This window comes from Suricata suricatta, chromosome 11, assembly GCF_006229205.1.
Source record: "Suricata suricatta isolate VVHF042 chromosome 11, meerkat_22Aug2017_6uvM2_HiC, whole genome shotgun sequence".
In the NCBI taxonomy this organism is placed as follows: domain Eukaryota; kingdom Metazoa; phylum Chordata; class Mammalia; order Carnivora; family Herpestidae; genus Suricata; species Suricata suricatta.
Genome location: NC_043710.1, coordinates 40,609,257 through 40,622,565, shown reverse-complemented (window position 1 = coordinate 40,622,565; position 13,309 = coordinate 40,609,257). Strand labels below are relative to the sequence as shown.

Genomic DNA, 13,309 nt, shown 5'->3' with positions numbered 1-13,309 from the left:
AGATCTATACTCTAAAACGATCAAAAACTTGTGAAAGAAACTGAAGAGGACACAAAGAAATGGGAAGGCATTCCATGCTCATGAACTAGAAGAACAAACATTGTTTAAATGTATATACTACCCAAAGCAATCTACACATTTAATGCAATCCCCATTAAAATACCACCAACATTTTTCACAAAGCTAGAGCAATCCTAAAATTTGTATGGAACCACAAAAGACTCAAATAGCCAAAGCAATTCTGAAGAACAAAAACAAAACTGGAGACATTACAATTCTGGATTTCAAGCTATATTATAAAGCTGTAATCATTAAAACAGCATAGTACTGGCACAAAAACAGACACATAGATCAATGAAACAGAACAGAAAATACAGAAATGGACCCAGAACTATACGGTCAACTGATCTTTGACAAAGCAGGAAAGAATATCCAATGGGAAACAGGACAGTCTCTTCAACAAATGGTATCGGGAAAATTGGACAGCAACATGCATAAGAATGAAAATGGACCTCTTGCTTACACCATATACAAAAATAAATTCAAAATGAATGAAAGACCTAAATGTGAGACAGGAAACTATCAAAATCCTAGAGGAGAAAATGGGCAGCAACCTCTTTGACCTGGGCCATAGCAACTTCTTACTAGACATGTTGCCAGAAGCAAGAGAAACAAAAGTAAAAATAAACTTTGGGGGCTTCATCAAGATAAAAGGCTTCTGCACAGAAAAGGAAGCAATCAACAAAACTAAAAAGCAGCCTATGGAATGGGAGAAGATACTTGCAAATGACATATTGGATAAAAGGTTACTATCCAAAATCTATAAAGAACTAAGCAAACTAAACACCCAAAAAACAAATAGTCCAGTTAAGAAATGGGCAGAAGACATGAATACACACTTTTCCAAAGACATCCAAATGGCTAATACACATGAAAAGATGCTCAACATAGCTCATCATCAGGGAAATACAAATGAAAACCACAATTAAATACCACCTCACACCTGTCAGAATGGCTAAAATAAACAACAAAAGAATAGATGTTGACAATGATGTTGAAAAAAGGAAAACCCTCTTACACTGCTGGTAGCAATGCAAACTGGTGCAGCTACTCTGGAGAACAGTAAGGTGGTTCCTCATAAAGTGAAAAATAGGGGTGCCTGAGTGGCTCAGTTGGTTAAGCATCTGACTTCAGTTCAGGTCATGATCTTACAGTTCACAAGCTCAAGCCCCACTCTGCGTTCTGCACTCTACCTCCCTCTCTCTGCTCCTCATGGGATTCTCTCTCTCTCCGCCTCTCTGTGCTCCTCACTCGAGCTCACACGTATACACTCTCTCTCTCTCTCTCTCTCTCTCTCAAAAATAAATAAATAAATAAACGTTTAAAGGTTAAGAATAGAACCACACTACGATCCAGCCATTGAGCCACTTGGTATTTATCCAAAGGACACAAAAATACAGATTCAGAGGGGTACAGCCAAGTTATGGAGAGAGCCCAAAGGTCCAATGACTGGTGAATGGATAAAGATCCTCACACATACACACATAAAATCACACACGATGGACTATTACTCAGCCATCAAAAAGAATGAAATCTTGCCATTTGCAAAGATGTGAAGGAGCTAGAATGTATTATGCATGCTAAAGCCAAATTAGTCAGAGAAAAGCAAATAACACATAATTTTCCTCATGTGGAAATTAACAAAACAGATGAATACAAGGGTGGGAGGAGAAAAAAGGGGAAAACAAACAACGAGAGACTTTTAACAACAGAGAACAAACAAGGTGAATGGAGGGAGGTGGGTGGGTGATAGGCTAGAGGGGTGATGGGTATTAAGGAGTGCATTTGTTATGATGAGCACTGGGTACTGTATGTAAGTGATGAATCAATTAATTCTACTCCTGAAACCAATATTGCACTGTATGTTGACAAACAATTTTTTTTTTTAATATTTATTTCTGTGAGAGAGCATGAGCAGGGGAGGGGCAGAGAGAGAGGGAGACACAAAATCTGAAGCAGGCTCCAGGCTCCAAGCTGTCAGCACAGAGCCCAATGCAGGGCTTGAACTCAGGAATTGTGAGATCATGATCCGAGCCAAAGTCAGATGCTTAACTGACTGAGCCACCCAGGTGCCCCTAACTAGAATTTAAATAAAAATTTGAAAAAGAGAGAGGGAGAGGAGAAGGGAGGGAAACAAGAAAAACAACATTATGACCTTTGCAGGAGCAATACTATAGAAAGCCTGTATTTTTGCTTGACCCAAAAATCCTTTCTTTCTTGTTTATGTTTTACTTATTAACAAATTTTGAATCTCCTTAGTAGCCTTTATAGATTTTTTTTAACCATGAATTAGGCCTTTCCTTTCAAGAAGGTTACTGGAAGTCTCAACTGACAGTATAGAAACAGACTATAACTAAGTCTTCAGTCCTACATCAAGATAATAACACCTGAAGTCAACTCAAAATGTTGTTTTTACTTTGCTTTTACAAAGTAAAAAACAGTTGAGCTGCCAATGTGTCATCTCATACATTAACATTAGATGTTTTTTCTCCATTTTATGAAAAAAAAAATGTTTTAATGTTACACCAATTCTCTCAACTCTTACCCCCAAATCCCTCCCTCAAATTCCGAACAACCTAGGCATCAAAGCATCTCTTTTCTCCATTGATTTTGTGCAAATTTTTATGTAGCATTCATGGCTTTCTATTTTGTACTACAGTTATATGCACACACATCTTGTCTCTTCCTTCTAACCCAAGTTCTTTAAGGATTAGGTCTGTGAATGATTAATTTGTAACACATACATTATATCCTCAAATAGTTTTCAATGAATGAAGAGAAAAATAAGAAGACTGCTAATGCCATTCTCTAACATACAGAATGACAAAAGAGGTCTGTTCAGAAGATGAGTTCTCTAGTAAATATTTTGGGTTTGTAAATCCAGGTAGTTGTTCAGTTCACCATCTAGAAATATTCTTTTTTTTTCTCTAAGTTATTTATCTTGAGAGAGAGAGAGAGAGAGCACAAGTGCACATGTGTGTGCAGGGGAGGGGCAAAAACAGAGGAGAGAGAGAGAATCCCAAGCAGGCTCTGTACTATCAGTGCAGAGCTGGTGACAAGGCTCAAACTCATGAACCACGAGATCATGACTTGCGCCAAAATCAAGACTTGGAGCCTTAACTAACTGAGCCACCAAGGCGCCCCTAGATATAACCTATTCTAGACCTAGACATATATTTGATGAGGATCATCCAATTTTTGCAATTTTCTACAGGGAAATTTCTCTCTGCTAAAAGAAAAGAAATTTCACTGTGGGTCTCTCGTGACCCACAAGGTCACAAACTGAGCCAAAGTCAGACACTTAACCAACTGAGTCACCCAGGTGCCCCATCAAGTTTCCCTCTTCTCTAAAATTAATGACATTCTGCCAATGGGGATATGCATGTTTATAATGTTACTAAAATTAACTTTTAGAAAGCCAATATCCACAGAACTTTGCAAAACAAGTTAAATGGAAATAATCTGATTCATTATTAAAATCTTTGCAATCTGATCAAAGTAGCTAAATTTATAGTTATAAGTCTGATTTAAACTTAAGTTGTTGTAAAACAGTTTTAAATACCATGCTGCCTTTTCCTGGTACTGGTCACAAAAAATGTGAACTAAAGTATTTAGATTATTAGTAACAAAAGACACTAGAAGGAAATAGGAAGTAAGCTTGCTGAGTAAGAAGAAAAACACCCTTCTGGTTTTTACCACAAAGCATAAAATTCTTACAGGAAATGAATACTGGAGAATGTAATTATAAAGAACAGGCACTGCAATCTTACTTCCCAACAAAAGATATGAATCTTAGGGAAAAGTTTTTAAATAAAATGGTGTGTGAAAGATTAAAAGCTCCATGCCTGTTTGTGCCACAGACTTCCAAAGTCAGTCTTTATTACTGCTGTTTACCTGCTCCTTTTGTCTTAAATCAAACAAAACTTTATCTTCATAGACACAAACAAAATGATGAAATCTTAGTGTTAATACAAAGGCTTAGAACTTTTCTTTGAAAAGAAAAATTCTTTTATAGCCTTTGTAACAAGAGCACACCAAACCTCTGATTGAATACTTCAGATAATAGTGCACTGAATTGAGAACCTGAGAAGAACCACCTTTATTAAATGGCTATTTGTAAGTTCCACAGTCGATATTTAACTATAATCCCAACCTCTTTGAATTTTCTTCCTCATTGGTCCTTGGTTCTACTTTCTGGAATGGGATTTTTTTTTTTTTTTAGTTTATTTACTTATTTTGGGAGAGAAGAGAGAACAAGCAGGGGAGTAAGAGAGAGCAAATTCAAGCAGGCTCTGCACTAACAGTGCACAGCCCCATATGGTGCTTGAATCCACAAACTTTGAAATCATGACCTGAGCCCAAATCAAGAGTTGGACATTTAACCCACTGAGCCACCCAGGCACACCTACACAATGGACGTTAAAATTAAGTTACTAAATTGAATTTCTCAATTCACATTGAAAACATAAACAGGATTTGCTTAATTTTAACCTTTCTATAACCTTTCTATTCACCAAAAGTTAATATTGAATGATAAGCACCAGAGAAATGTCGCAAAAATAGTTTCACTAGTAGAAATTTGAAGATATCTATGATCTAATACTCCTTGCATGTCCCCTCACCCTTGAGCACACAGCATATCACCACCAGCATTATCAACAAAATGTACAGCTCTTGGGGCACCTGCACGGCTTAGTCGGTTGAACACCCAACTTCAGCTCAGATCATAATTTCACAGTTTGGAAGTGTGAGCCCCACATCAGGCTCACTGCTGTCAGCCTGTCAGCGCAGAGTCTGCTTTAGATCCTCTGTACTCCTCTCTCTGTCCTTCCCCAACTTGTGCTCTCCCCGATTAAAAAAAAAAAAAAGGTACAGCTTTTTCGGACTACGGGTCCTGTCCCCATGTTATTTAAATAAACCTACTAAATTGTACCATAAAACATCTCAAGAATTCTTTGTTGTGTACAAAGATGTCCTAACATTTTTGATGGCCCATACAGGGACAACAGAGTGAATCCAAGAGCACTGGTAGTAGGACTTCCAAGTCGTCTTTACTCCCAGTCTTTGTTTCTTATCTGTTCTTTTTCTTTTTCATAGATATCCTAAAAAGTATGACCCTTCAGAACATGTCTTGCCAGAGTGCTCAGGAGAGAACCTCTGGCTTGTGGCTATATTATGGGGAGGGACAAACTCCTGCCACCCAGTTGGGCACCAGTACTTTGGCCGTAATGACTTCGGCTCAGAAATCAGGCTCTCCCTGTTTTACCTGTTCTTTTAATGCTTGTATTCTTCTCAGACATGGGACAGCCATATACGTCATTAGTACAGCCACCAATCTCAAGACTCCCATGTAAAGTTTCCTACTAAATAACCTGATGTAATCCCTTGACGAGCATAAAATCCAAGATATGTCTGACTGAGTGCTTCCAGAAAAGGATCAGTCGGGCACTGACCCAACGGAGCACTACTCCCTTGGGACTGGATTATGGCTAAAGTTCATGAGAAAGTTTCCCAGATTAGGCAGGAGTTCCATATTTTCGTTTTATCACGTATTTTATTTGTCCTTCCCCATGGACTGTGTGTTGTTTTCAGTACTGCTCTCAGATTGGAAGTACTTCTAACTTAGATATAGGACACGTAACATGATACAAAATAGCTGCCCCTTATTAACAAAGGCCAAGACCTCTACTCCATCCTTTGATACAAGATCTAGCACTAACAAAGGTATTATTGGTTGCCAAATATATGAACTCTCTCAAAATGGAGAGAGGAAGCCCCAACCTCTGCTGCAGTTCTGCCCATTCACTGTCACCTACTGTAGCCTAAGATGCAGCAGGGAAGCGAAGAAAGGTCCAACAGCTTTTCAAGTGGCACCAAGGTGTCAGAGTGGCTAACAATGAGGGACACATCCCACCACTCTGAAGCCCATGAACCTTTGGCAATATTCCTGATGAGATGCCTTATGGAATCCAATGGGGATTTTGGTAATGGACTACTAGTTAATGTACTCTCTCCATTTTATAGGAATTAAGTATGGAATCAACTTCGTCAATCCCAAAGGAGACCCCTTGGGCCGTCTCCTCGCACATTAGAGTCCATTTAAACAAAAGGATTTAAAAAAATTTTTTTAATGTTTCTTTATATGAGAGAGAGAGAGAGACAGACAGACAGACAGGCAGACAGAAATGCAAGAGTGGAGGAGGGGCAGAGGAAGACAAAAACACAATCTGAAGCAGCCTCCAGGCTCTAAGCTGTCAGCACACAGCCAGACACGGGGCTTGAACTCACAAGCCTTGACATCATGACCTAAGCCAAAGTTGTATGGCTAACCAACTGAGCCACCCAGGTGCCCCTAGACAAAATGATTTAAAGAAGAAGCACCTCATCTTCTTCTGTAATAATGCCTGGCCTCAATATTCTCTGGAGGATGATGAAAAATGACCCATTAAATAGTACTGAAGCTTAAGGACCCTTTAACAATTAGACCTTTTTTGCAGGCATCATGGGAAATGGACTGAAGGGTCCTACATCCAGACCTTTATGCCACTGAGTCAGGATCCTAATCTAAGGGAGATTTGTAGGATGTACCATCCAAGGGGCATCTGGGAGGCTCAGTCACAGTTAAGCATCTGACTCTTGATTTGGGTTCAGGTCATGATCTCACTCACAGATCATGGGTTTGGGCCTAACAGAGGGCTCCATAATAACAGTATGAAGCCTGCTTGGGATTCTCTCTCATTCTCTCCCTCTCCCTTCCTCCACCTCTCCCCCATTCATACTCTCTCAAAAATAAACAGACTTTTTTAAAAATGCAGAATGCAATGTGCCAACCTCAATAAAAAAATATAGAACACAGTTAAATTTAAATAAATGAATAAATAAATAAAAGAGACGATTCAAAGAAACCAACTGAGTCAGACAAACAATCAGCAGAAGAAAAAGTTGCAATAAGCCCACGTGTGAGCCCAGACCCTTAGTAACTTCCCCTCCAAATAAACCTTCGGAGCCTTCTGCTCCTAGCCCAGTGGGATGTACTGGATGACCTATCAAACACTCTGACTAAGGCAGGATTGTATCCACTTCAAGATGTAGCAAAATGAGCACAATTATGGTACATGTTCCATTTTCTATGTTAGATCTGACATAAATAAAAAAAGAACTGAAACTTGCAGGATATTTTTCCAAAATTTGACAATGCAGCCAAAGGATGGCCAACTTGCCTTTAGGAGCAGTAGCAGCTACTGCACTACTAGTAGAAGCATCTAAACTTCCAATGGGAAAGCCATTGACTATGACAACCCCTCAACAGGTTCAAGGAGTTTCAGAAACTAAAGGCCATCAATGGATAACAGGGGGACAACTAAATATCAAGCTATACATTTATAATCCCCTGATATTGTTCTCAAAACCTGTCAAACCCTAAACCTGGCATCCCTCATACCTAGACCAGACCATGCTATTATGTTTGAACATGACTGGAAAGAGGTAATAGAACTAGTCTATCCCACCATCCAGATCTAGCCATTGATAACACCAATAGTTGGTTTCTGTACAGTTGTTTTATAGAAAGAAGACAAAGAAAGGTTGGCTTTGCAACTATTAGTTTAATGAAAACTACTGGGCCATTACTGATCAACACTTCAGCTCAAATTGTCACACAGCACAAAGAGGCCCTTGATAAATACACAAGGCCTTAAATGACTCTCAAAATAGCATTATATTATTAAATACTGAAATGACCCATATGTGTAAATCAGTGCTACAAAACAGAATGGCCTTACATGTCTTAACAGCAGATGGTACTGTGACAAATATTAAAACTCAGGAGGAAAAGATGTATGCAAGAAGACAATGAAAGAAAGGCATGTGGGTATCACAGTCCTGTCCCCACGAAAGGAAAGGGTGGAGAAAACATCAATTGAACTATAAGTGACCAGTCTAAAGAGGGGAAAAGGGAAAGAAAAGGAAGCAGGATTTTGTAGCAAAAGCATCAGCGACCTACGTTGCAAAGTAACTGTTTCCAGGGTACTTAATTTTTGTTTTGCTACTTGTCTTGTCACTTTCCCAATTTCATAGGCTTCTGAGATATGGAGAAACTAAATTTAAAATCATCTAGTCAAGAAGTTCCAAATGCCAGTCGAAGGGAACAGGTTAGGTACACGAGAATCACTTAAAGAGGGAATTTTTTTTTAAGTCCTCTTTTCCCTCAAATTCCAAAATCTCACTCCCCAAATCAGATTGAAGAAACCTAAACTCTTCAGGGCACGGTGACATACAACAAATTTCAGGAGGCTGATTATTTAGCCCATGTTTGACAGGGAACTTATTACTTCCAAAATAAAAAGTTCTATCACTAGTTTGGATGGGGTAGAGGAAGTGATTTTAGAGTCACATCATGGTTCTGAATATCAGCTTTTCTTCTTACGAATTGTTCTGTGACCTTCTTCTTAACCTCTAATGTACTATGGAAATTTTCAGACATACAAAAGTAGAGAAAATAATATAATGAACATCCATGTATCCATCACCAGCTTCAATAATTATCAACATATAGCCAATCCTGTCACATATAGAAGCACCCTATCCCCAGATCCTCCTTCTATTAAAACTGTAACTTACTACATTTCATTCACAAATTCTTCAGTATACATCTCTAAAATATAAGAGCCTGTTTAATTTACAATACCATTATTACATGAAGAAATTAAGAATTCCTTATTTTCTTTACATTTCCTCAATTGTAAAATAGGTACGGGTTGCTCTGTCCACATAGGATTCTTAGGAATTCTCAACTATCTCAGTGACTATTAAAAAAAAAAGTTCAGTCTGAACATCTATACACAGATAAAAAGAATGCAGTTCTTAGGTTCTGAGTTCTGATCCTGGATCACTGGACAGTAAATAATTCCAGATGATCCAGAAACCTCAACTTATCTAAGATGATAAACACAATTCACCTAAAATGGTAATCTCAGCTCACCTGGAATAATGTTTCCCTTAGTGGATAAATGGTTTTTTGATGCTGAGAAAATTAGAATTTGAAACACACAGATAAACTAAACCAGTCATTTATAAATATTTTATCAAATTCAATCAAGATAGTCTATATACTGTGGTCACAATGCATATATTGCAGAGCTATGAATACATATATATATACAAAGGTGTAATGCAAGGAGGAGTATCAGAAAATGATCTGGAAGCTCATTCTGGGTTATATGGACACTCAGAGACTCTAACTTCTACCAATAGGAGGACTGAGTCTACACTTAGCTCCCTATAGGACCAAGCACTGCCTTTTCTCTGATAGCAGAAACTGCAAATTTCCACAGCTCCTGAGATTTCCAAGTTCTAGGCAGTTGCCCTTCCCAAACAACTCCTGAAACAGCTGATATCCCTAATCCAGGCTGCATGGTGTCAGACATCATGCCCTTACGCTGTCATGTTTCGCCTATAAAAAGGAGACCCACAGTAGGGGAGGGATTTCTCTATTGGAACACTGATCCAAATATGAATCCAGCAGTGGCCTGGCCTGAGCAGGATGGGAGGATCAGAAGAACCAGTGCCTTGAATATACTTTTTAATTGAGGTAAAATTTACAGAACATAAAATTCACTAGCTTTCAATACATTGACAGTGTTGTGTGGTCATCACCACTATGGTAGGAAGACTGAAATGGTCTAATTCTCAAGCATTTTCATTATCCTCCCAAAAATCCCTGTACCCATTACACAATCATTACTATCTGCTTTCTTTCTCTATTGATTTGCCATTTCTGGACATATATGAAATGAATCATACAATACATGGTCTTTTGTACCTGGCTTCTTTCATTTATGTTTTTAAAGTTCACCTATTTTATAACATACAACAGGATTTCACGTTTTGTGAGAAATATTCTACTGTATGAGGATACCACTGTGGTTTACCCATTCGTTAGCTGATGGGACATTTGGGTTGTTTCCACTTTGGGGCTATTATGAGTAAAGTTGCTATGAACAATCCAATTTTTAGAATGAGCAAATGACTTAATAGACATTATCTCCAAAAAAGATACACAAATGGCCATTTAAGCACATGAAAAGACACTCATCACATTAATCATCAGGAAATGTAAATCAAAACCACCGTGATACGGCTTCACCTCCATTAGGATGGCTATAATCCGAAAAATGGAAAATAACAAGTGTTGGCAAGGATATAGAGAAACTAGACCTCTCATACTTTGCTGGTGGGATGTAAAATGGTGCAGCCACTATGGAAAAGTTGGGTAGTGCCTCAGAAAGCTAAATATAGAATTATCAGCAATTCTTCTTTTAGGTATATTTCCCCCACCCTGCCATTTGTGTGTGTGCATGTGTGTGTGTGCACATGCCTGTGTGGATGACTCACGGCTTAGTTTCCCCTTCTCTTTTAAAATACTTTAGGAAATGATTGTTGGTTTTTTTAATGTTTATTTTTCAGAGAGCACAAGCAGGGAACAGACAGAGAGTAGGGGACAAAGGATCCTAAGGAGGCTCTGCTCTGACCACAGAGAGCCCAATGCGGGGCTCGAACTCATGAACCATGAGATCACGACCTGGGCTGAAGTTAAACGCTCAACTGACTGAGCCATTCAGGAGCCCAATGATTGTTATTTTGTAAAAACAAAAAAGAAAAACCAAAACAGTATGACAGAGATATTAAAAGAAAATACTTTGACATTATATTCAGGATCCCAATTTAAAATGTATAATTCGGGGGGAAAAGAGGTGGTGGTGATGGTGGAGGGCACTTAAGGGGAAGAGCACTGGGTGTTATATGGAAAACAATTTGACAATAAAATACTATGAAAAAAAATAAATAAATAAGAAAAAAATAAATAAAATGTACAATTAACTTGTGATTTTTTAATTGAAAGTATTAAGAGATTATGTAACTAAATTTGTAAATACTGAAAAGCTTAAAAGAACTTAACATATCGTTAGTGAGCTGTAGTCAAAATCCAGTTTAAAACATTGCATTCGTTAAGATTTTTCTCTTTTCTGAGAATGCCATCCAAAAATTTGTGTTTCCAAGACTTCTTACTACCTGCTTCCTTCTTCAAAATGGATTTTTAGTCACAATTCAACATATACCCCTTCAAAATCATGAAAATTTGCTTCCCCTAAAGGCTAGTTGATTGCCAGTGCTTAAAGAGTAGCTAAGTGCTTATCTAATTAGCTGAATGATGTAATTCACATTAAGGGAAGAATGAGACTTAAACATTCTCAAGACCCACAGATATTACAAGAGCAAAATAGAAACCTGCAATGGTATACTGTATTTGTAAAGAAAAAAAATCTAAATCCTGATGCCTCTCTTCTGAGGGAAGATATCCTGTCCCAGCTACCCTTAACTAAGTTTTACAGATAGTAAGACAATATGAACTCAGCAACTATACCACATTCTGGACTTTTATCAATATAGCTGTTTAGAGAGTCCTTTAATGACTTTTATGGAATCTTCTTCCCTTCCTTCCATTCACTTATGGTTAAGAACAACAAAATATATGGAAAATTTTCCATAATGGGGTTAAAAACCAAAATTACTTGATTACCATGAAAAATAAAAGATAATGAAGAGGAAGTAGGACCATATATAATAAGAAGACATGAAGAGATAAAAATTATCCTAAATGCCTATTAGTGATAGCCAGATCCTTGATTAGAGGTTTTTTTAATTTATAATCCTAGAAAAAAGTATACTAATAGCAAGTGATTGTTCACCTGACCTAAACACATTTCATCCTTTACTACACAATCTAAAATTCACAGCACATTTAGGGATAAAGAAAACAAAATTCAAAATGGGAAAGATTTCTTTTACCTAATAAATTATGTATACAAACATGAATTCTGTGTTATATTACTAAATTTGAGAAGTCAGTAAGGAAAGACTATACCTGAGATATTTGGCCCTGGACTTTTGTAAACTGAGTTGTTCGAATATTTAAAGACTGGCTTCTTGTTACCGTTGCCCCAGAAAGAGATTTTCCATTCACCTTTCTTTCAAGGTGACAACTTGCTGATGATCTCTCTTCGAGAAGAACAGCATCCCAAGGATCCTCGGCTAGTAAACCTGGAACATTTTTCTCTTCCTTGTGGTCTATCACCTCCACATTGTCTACCTTAGGCTTACTTAGAGGATCCAAGTCTAACCAGTCAAATTTACTTATATCTTCAGACTTTGGAGATACCTGTAGGTTGTTGACCGTAGGTTTTGAATGTGTGATCTCCAAATCAGTCCTTGCTTTTCCATTTTTTAAAAATTCTGATGTACTTGCTATTTTGTCAAACAGCTTTGCCATGTCAGGACTGACGACCGGACGATAGATAGGTAAGCTTCCTTGTGGATGAAAGGGTGTGGCAGGTGTCAAAGGATATGAAAAATATGGAGACTGTCCTGGAAAACTTAAATATATAGGTTCTGTGGATGGAAAAGTAGGCATTCTTGGATTGAAGCCATTTTGGAATATAGTCTGTTTACTGCTGTAAGTTGACTGATAAACAGATGGTAAAGTATAAGCGGAAGGCCCAGATAACCTAGGTGGCCACTGTCCTCTCTGAATAGTAGGTCTAAGATAGACCTGTGCTGAAAACGAAGGGCTCAGAACAGGAGTAACTGGTAAGACAGGTGTTTTCCTAGTCTCAAAACTGTCATCAAGCAATAGTTTCTCAAGTTCAGCTTGCGTGAGCTTTTCCACATCAATATCTACTGCTCTTTTTTGGGTATCAGATTCAGGAAACACCATGAGATCATAATCCTGTTTGTTATAAACATGTGCCTTTTCTCTGGTGTTACGTGACAACTCAAAGGCTCTCTGATTATCAGTCACTTGTCTATCCTTTTGCAGTTTTGCTAAAGCCTCTGCTTCCATCTGTAATGCTTCTTCTTTGTTCACTTCTTTTGTTCTTGTTGGTTCCAGATGCGATGAACATTGCTTAAATCCATTATTTTTGGATATCTGAGCCATGTCCACTTAAAAGACCAAACCTCCCCTAATCTATTTTTTTCTTGTAGCTTCCAAAATAGTAAGACCTATACACAAAAAGAAACAGAACACTCCATTAGAATTTTTAAACACAAATTTATTTTGTTTGTAACCTACCTCACTATGACTTAGAATTTAAAGTCATTTACAATAAACTACACAGTAAAATAAAAATAAAATAAAATGAACAGTTGTGGGAAATCTGGGCAAAGGAACATTTTTAAAATATCTCAGGGG

At 37.8% G+C, this 13,309-nt stretch overlaps 1 protein-coding gene across 4 annotated transcripts in view; it reads right to left on the bottom strand.

Moving 5' to 3' along the window:
* PIK3C2A (phosphatidylinositol-4-phosphate 3-kinase catalytic subunit type 2 alpha) overlaps positions 1-13,309 on the bottom strand; it is a 110,925-nt gene that overhangs the window by 72,819 nt on the left and 24,797 nt on the right. For all 4 annotated transcript variants that reach the window (XR_003915308.1, XM_029956653.1, XM_029956655.1 and 1 more), the window contains exon 2: positions 11,984-13,119. Coding sequence is in view for 3 of the 4 variants with exons in the window: in XM_029956653.1 (XP_029812513.1) it covers positions 11,984-13,054 (1,071 nt within the window). In the remaining variant the exon portion in view is untranslated. The remainder of the gene's footprint in view (positions 1-11,983; positions 13,120-13,309) is intronic.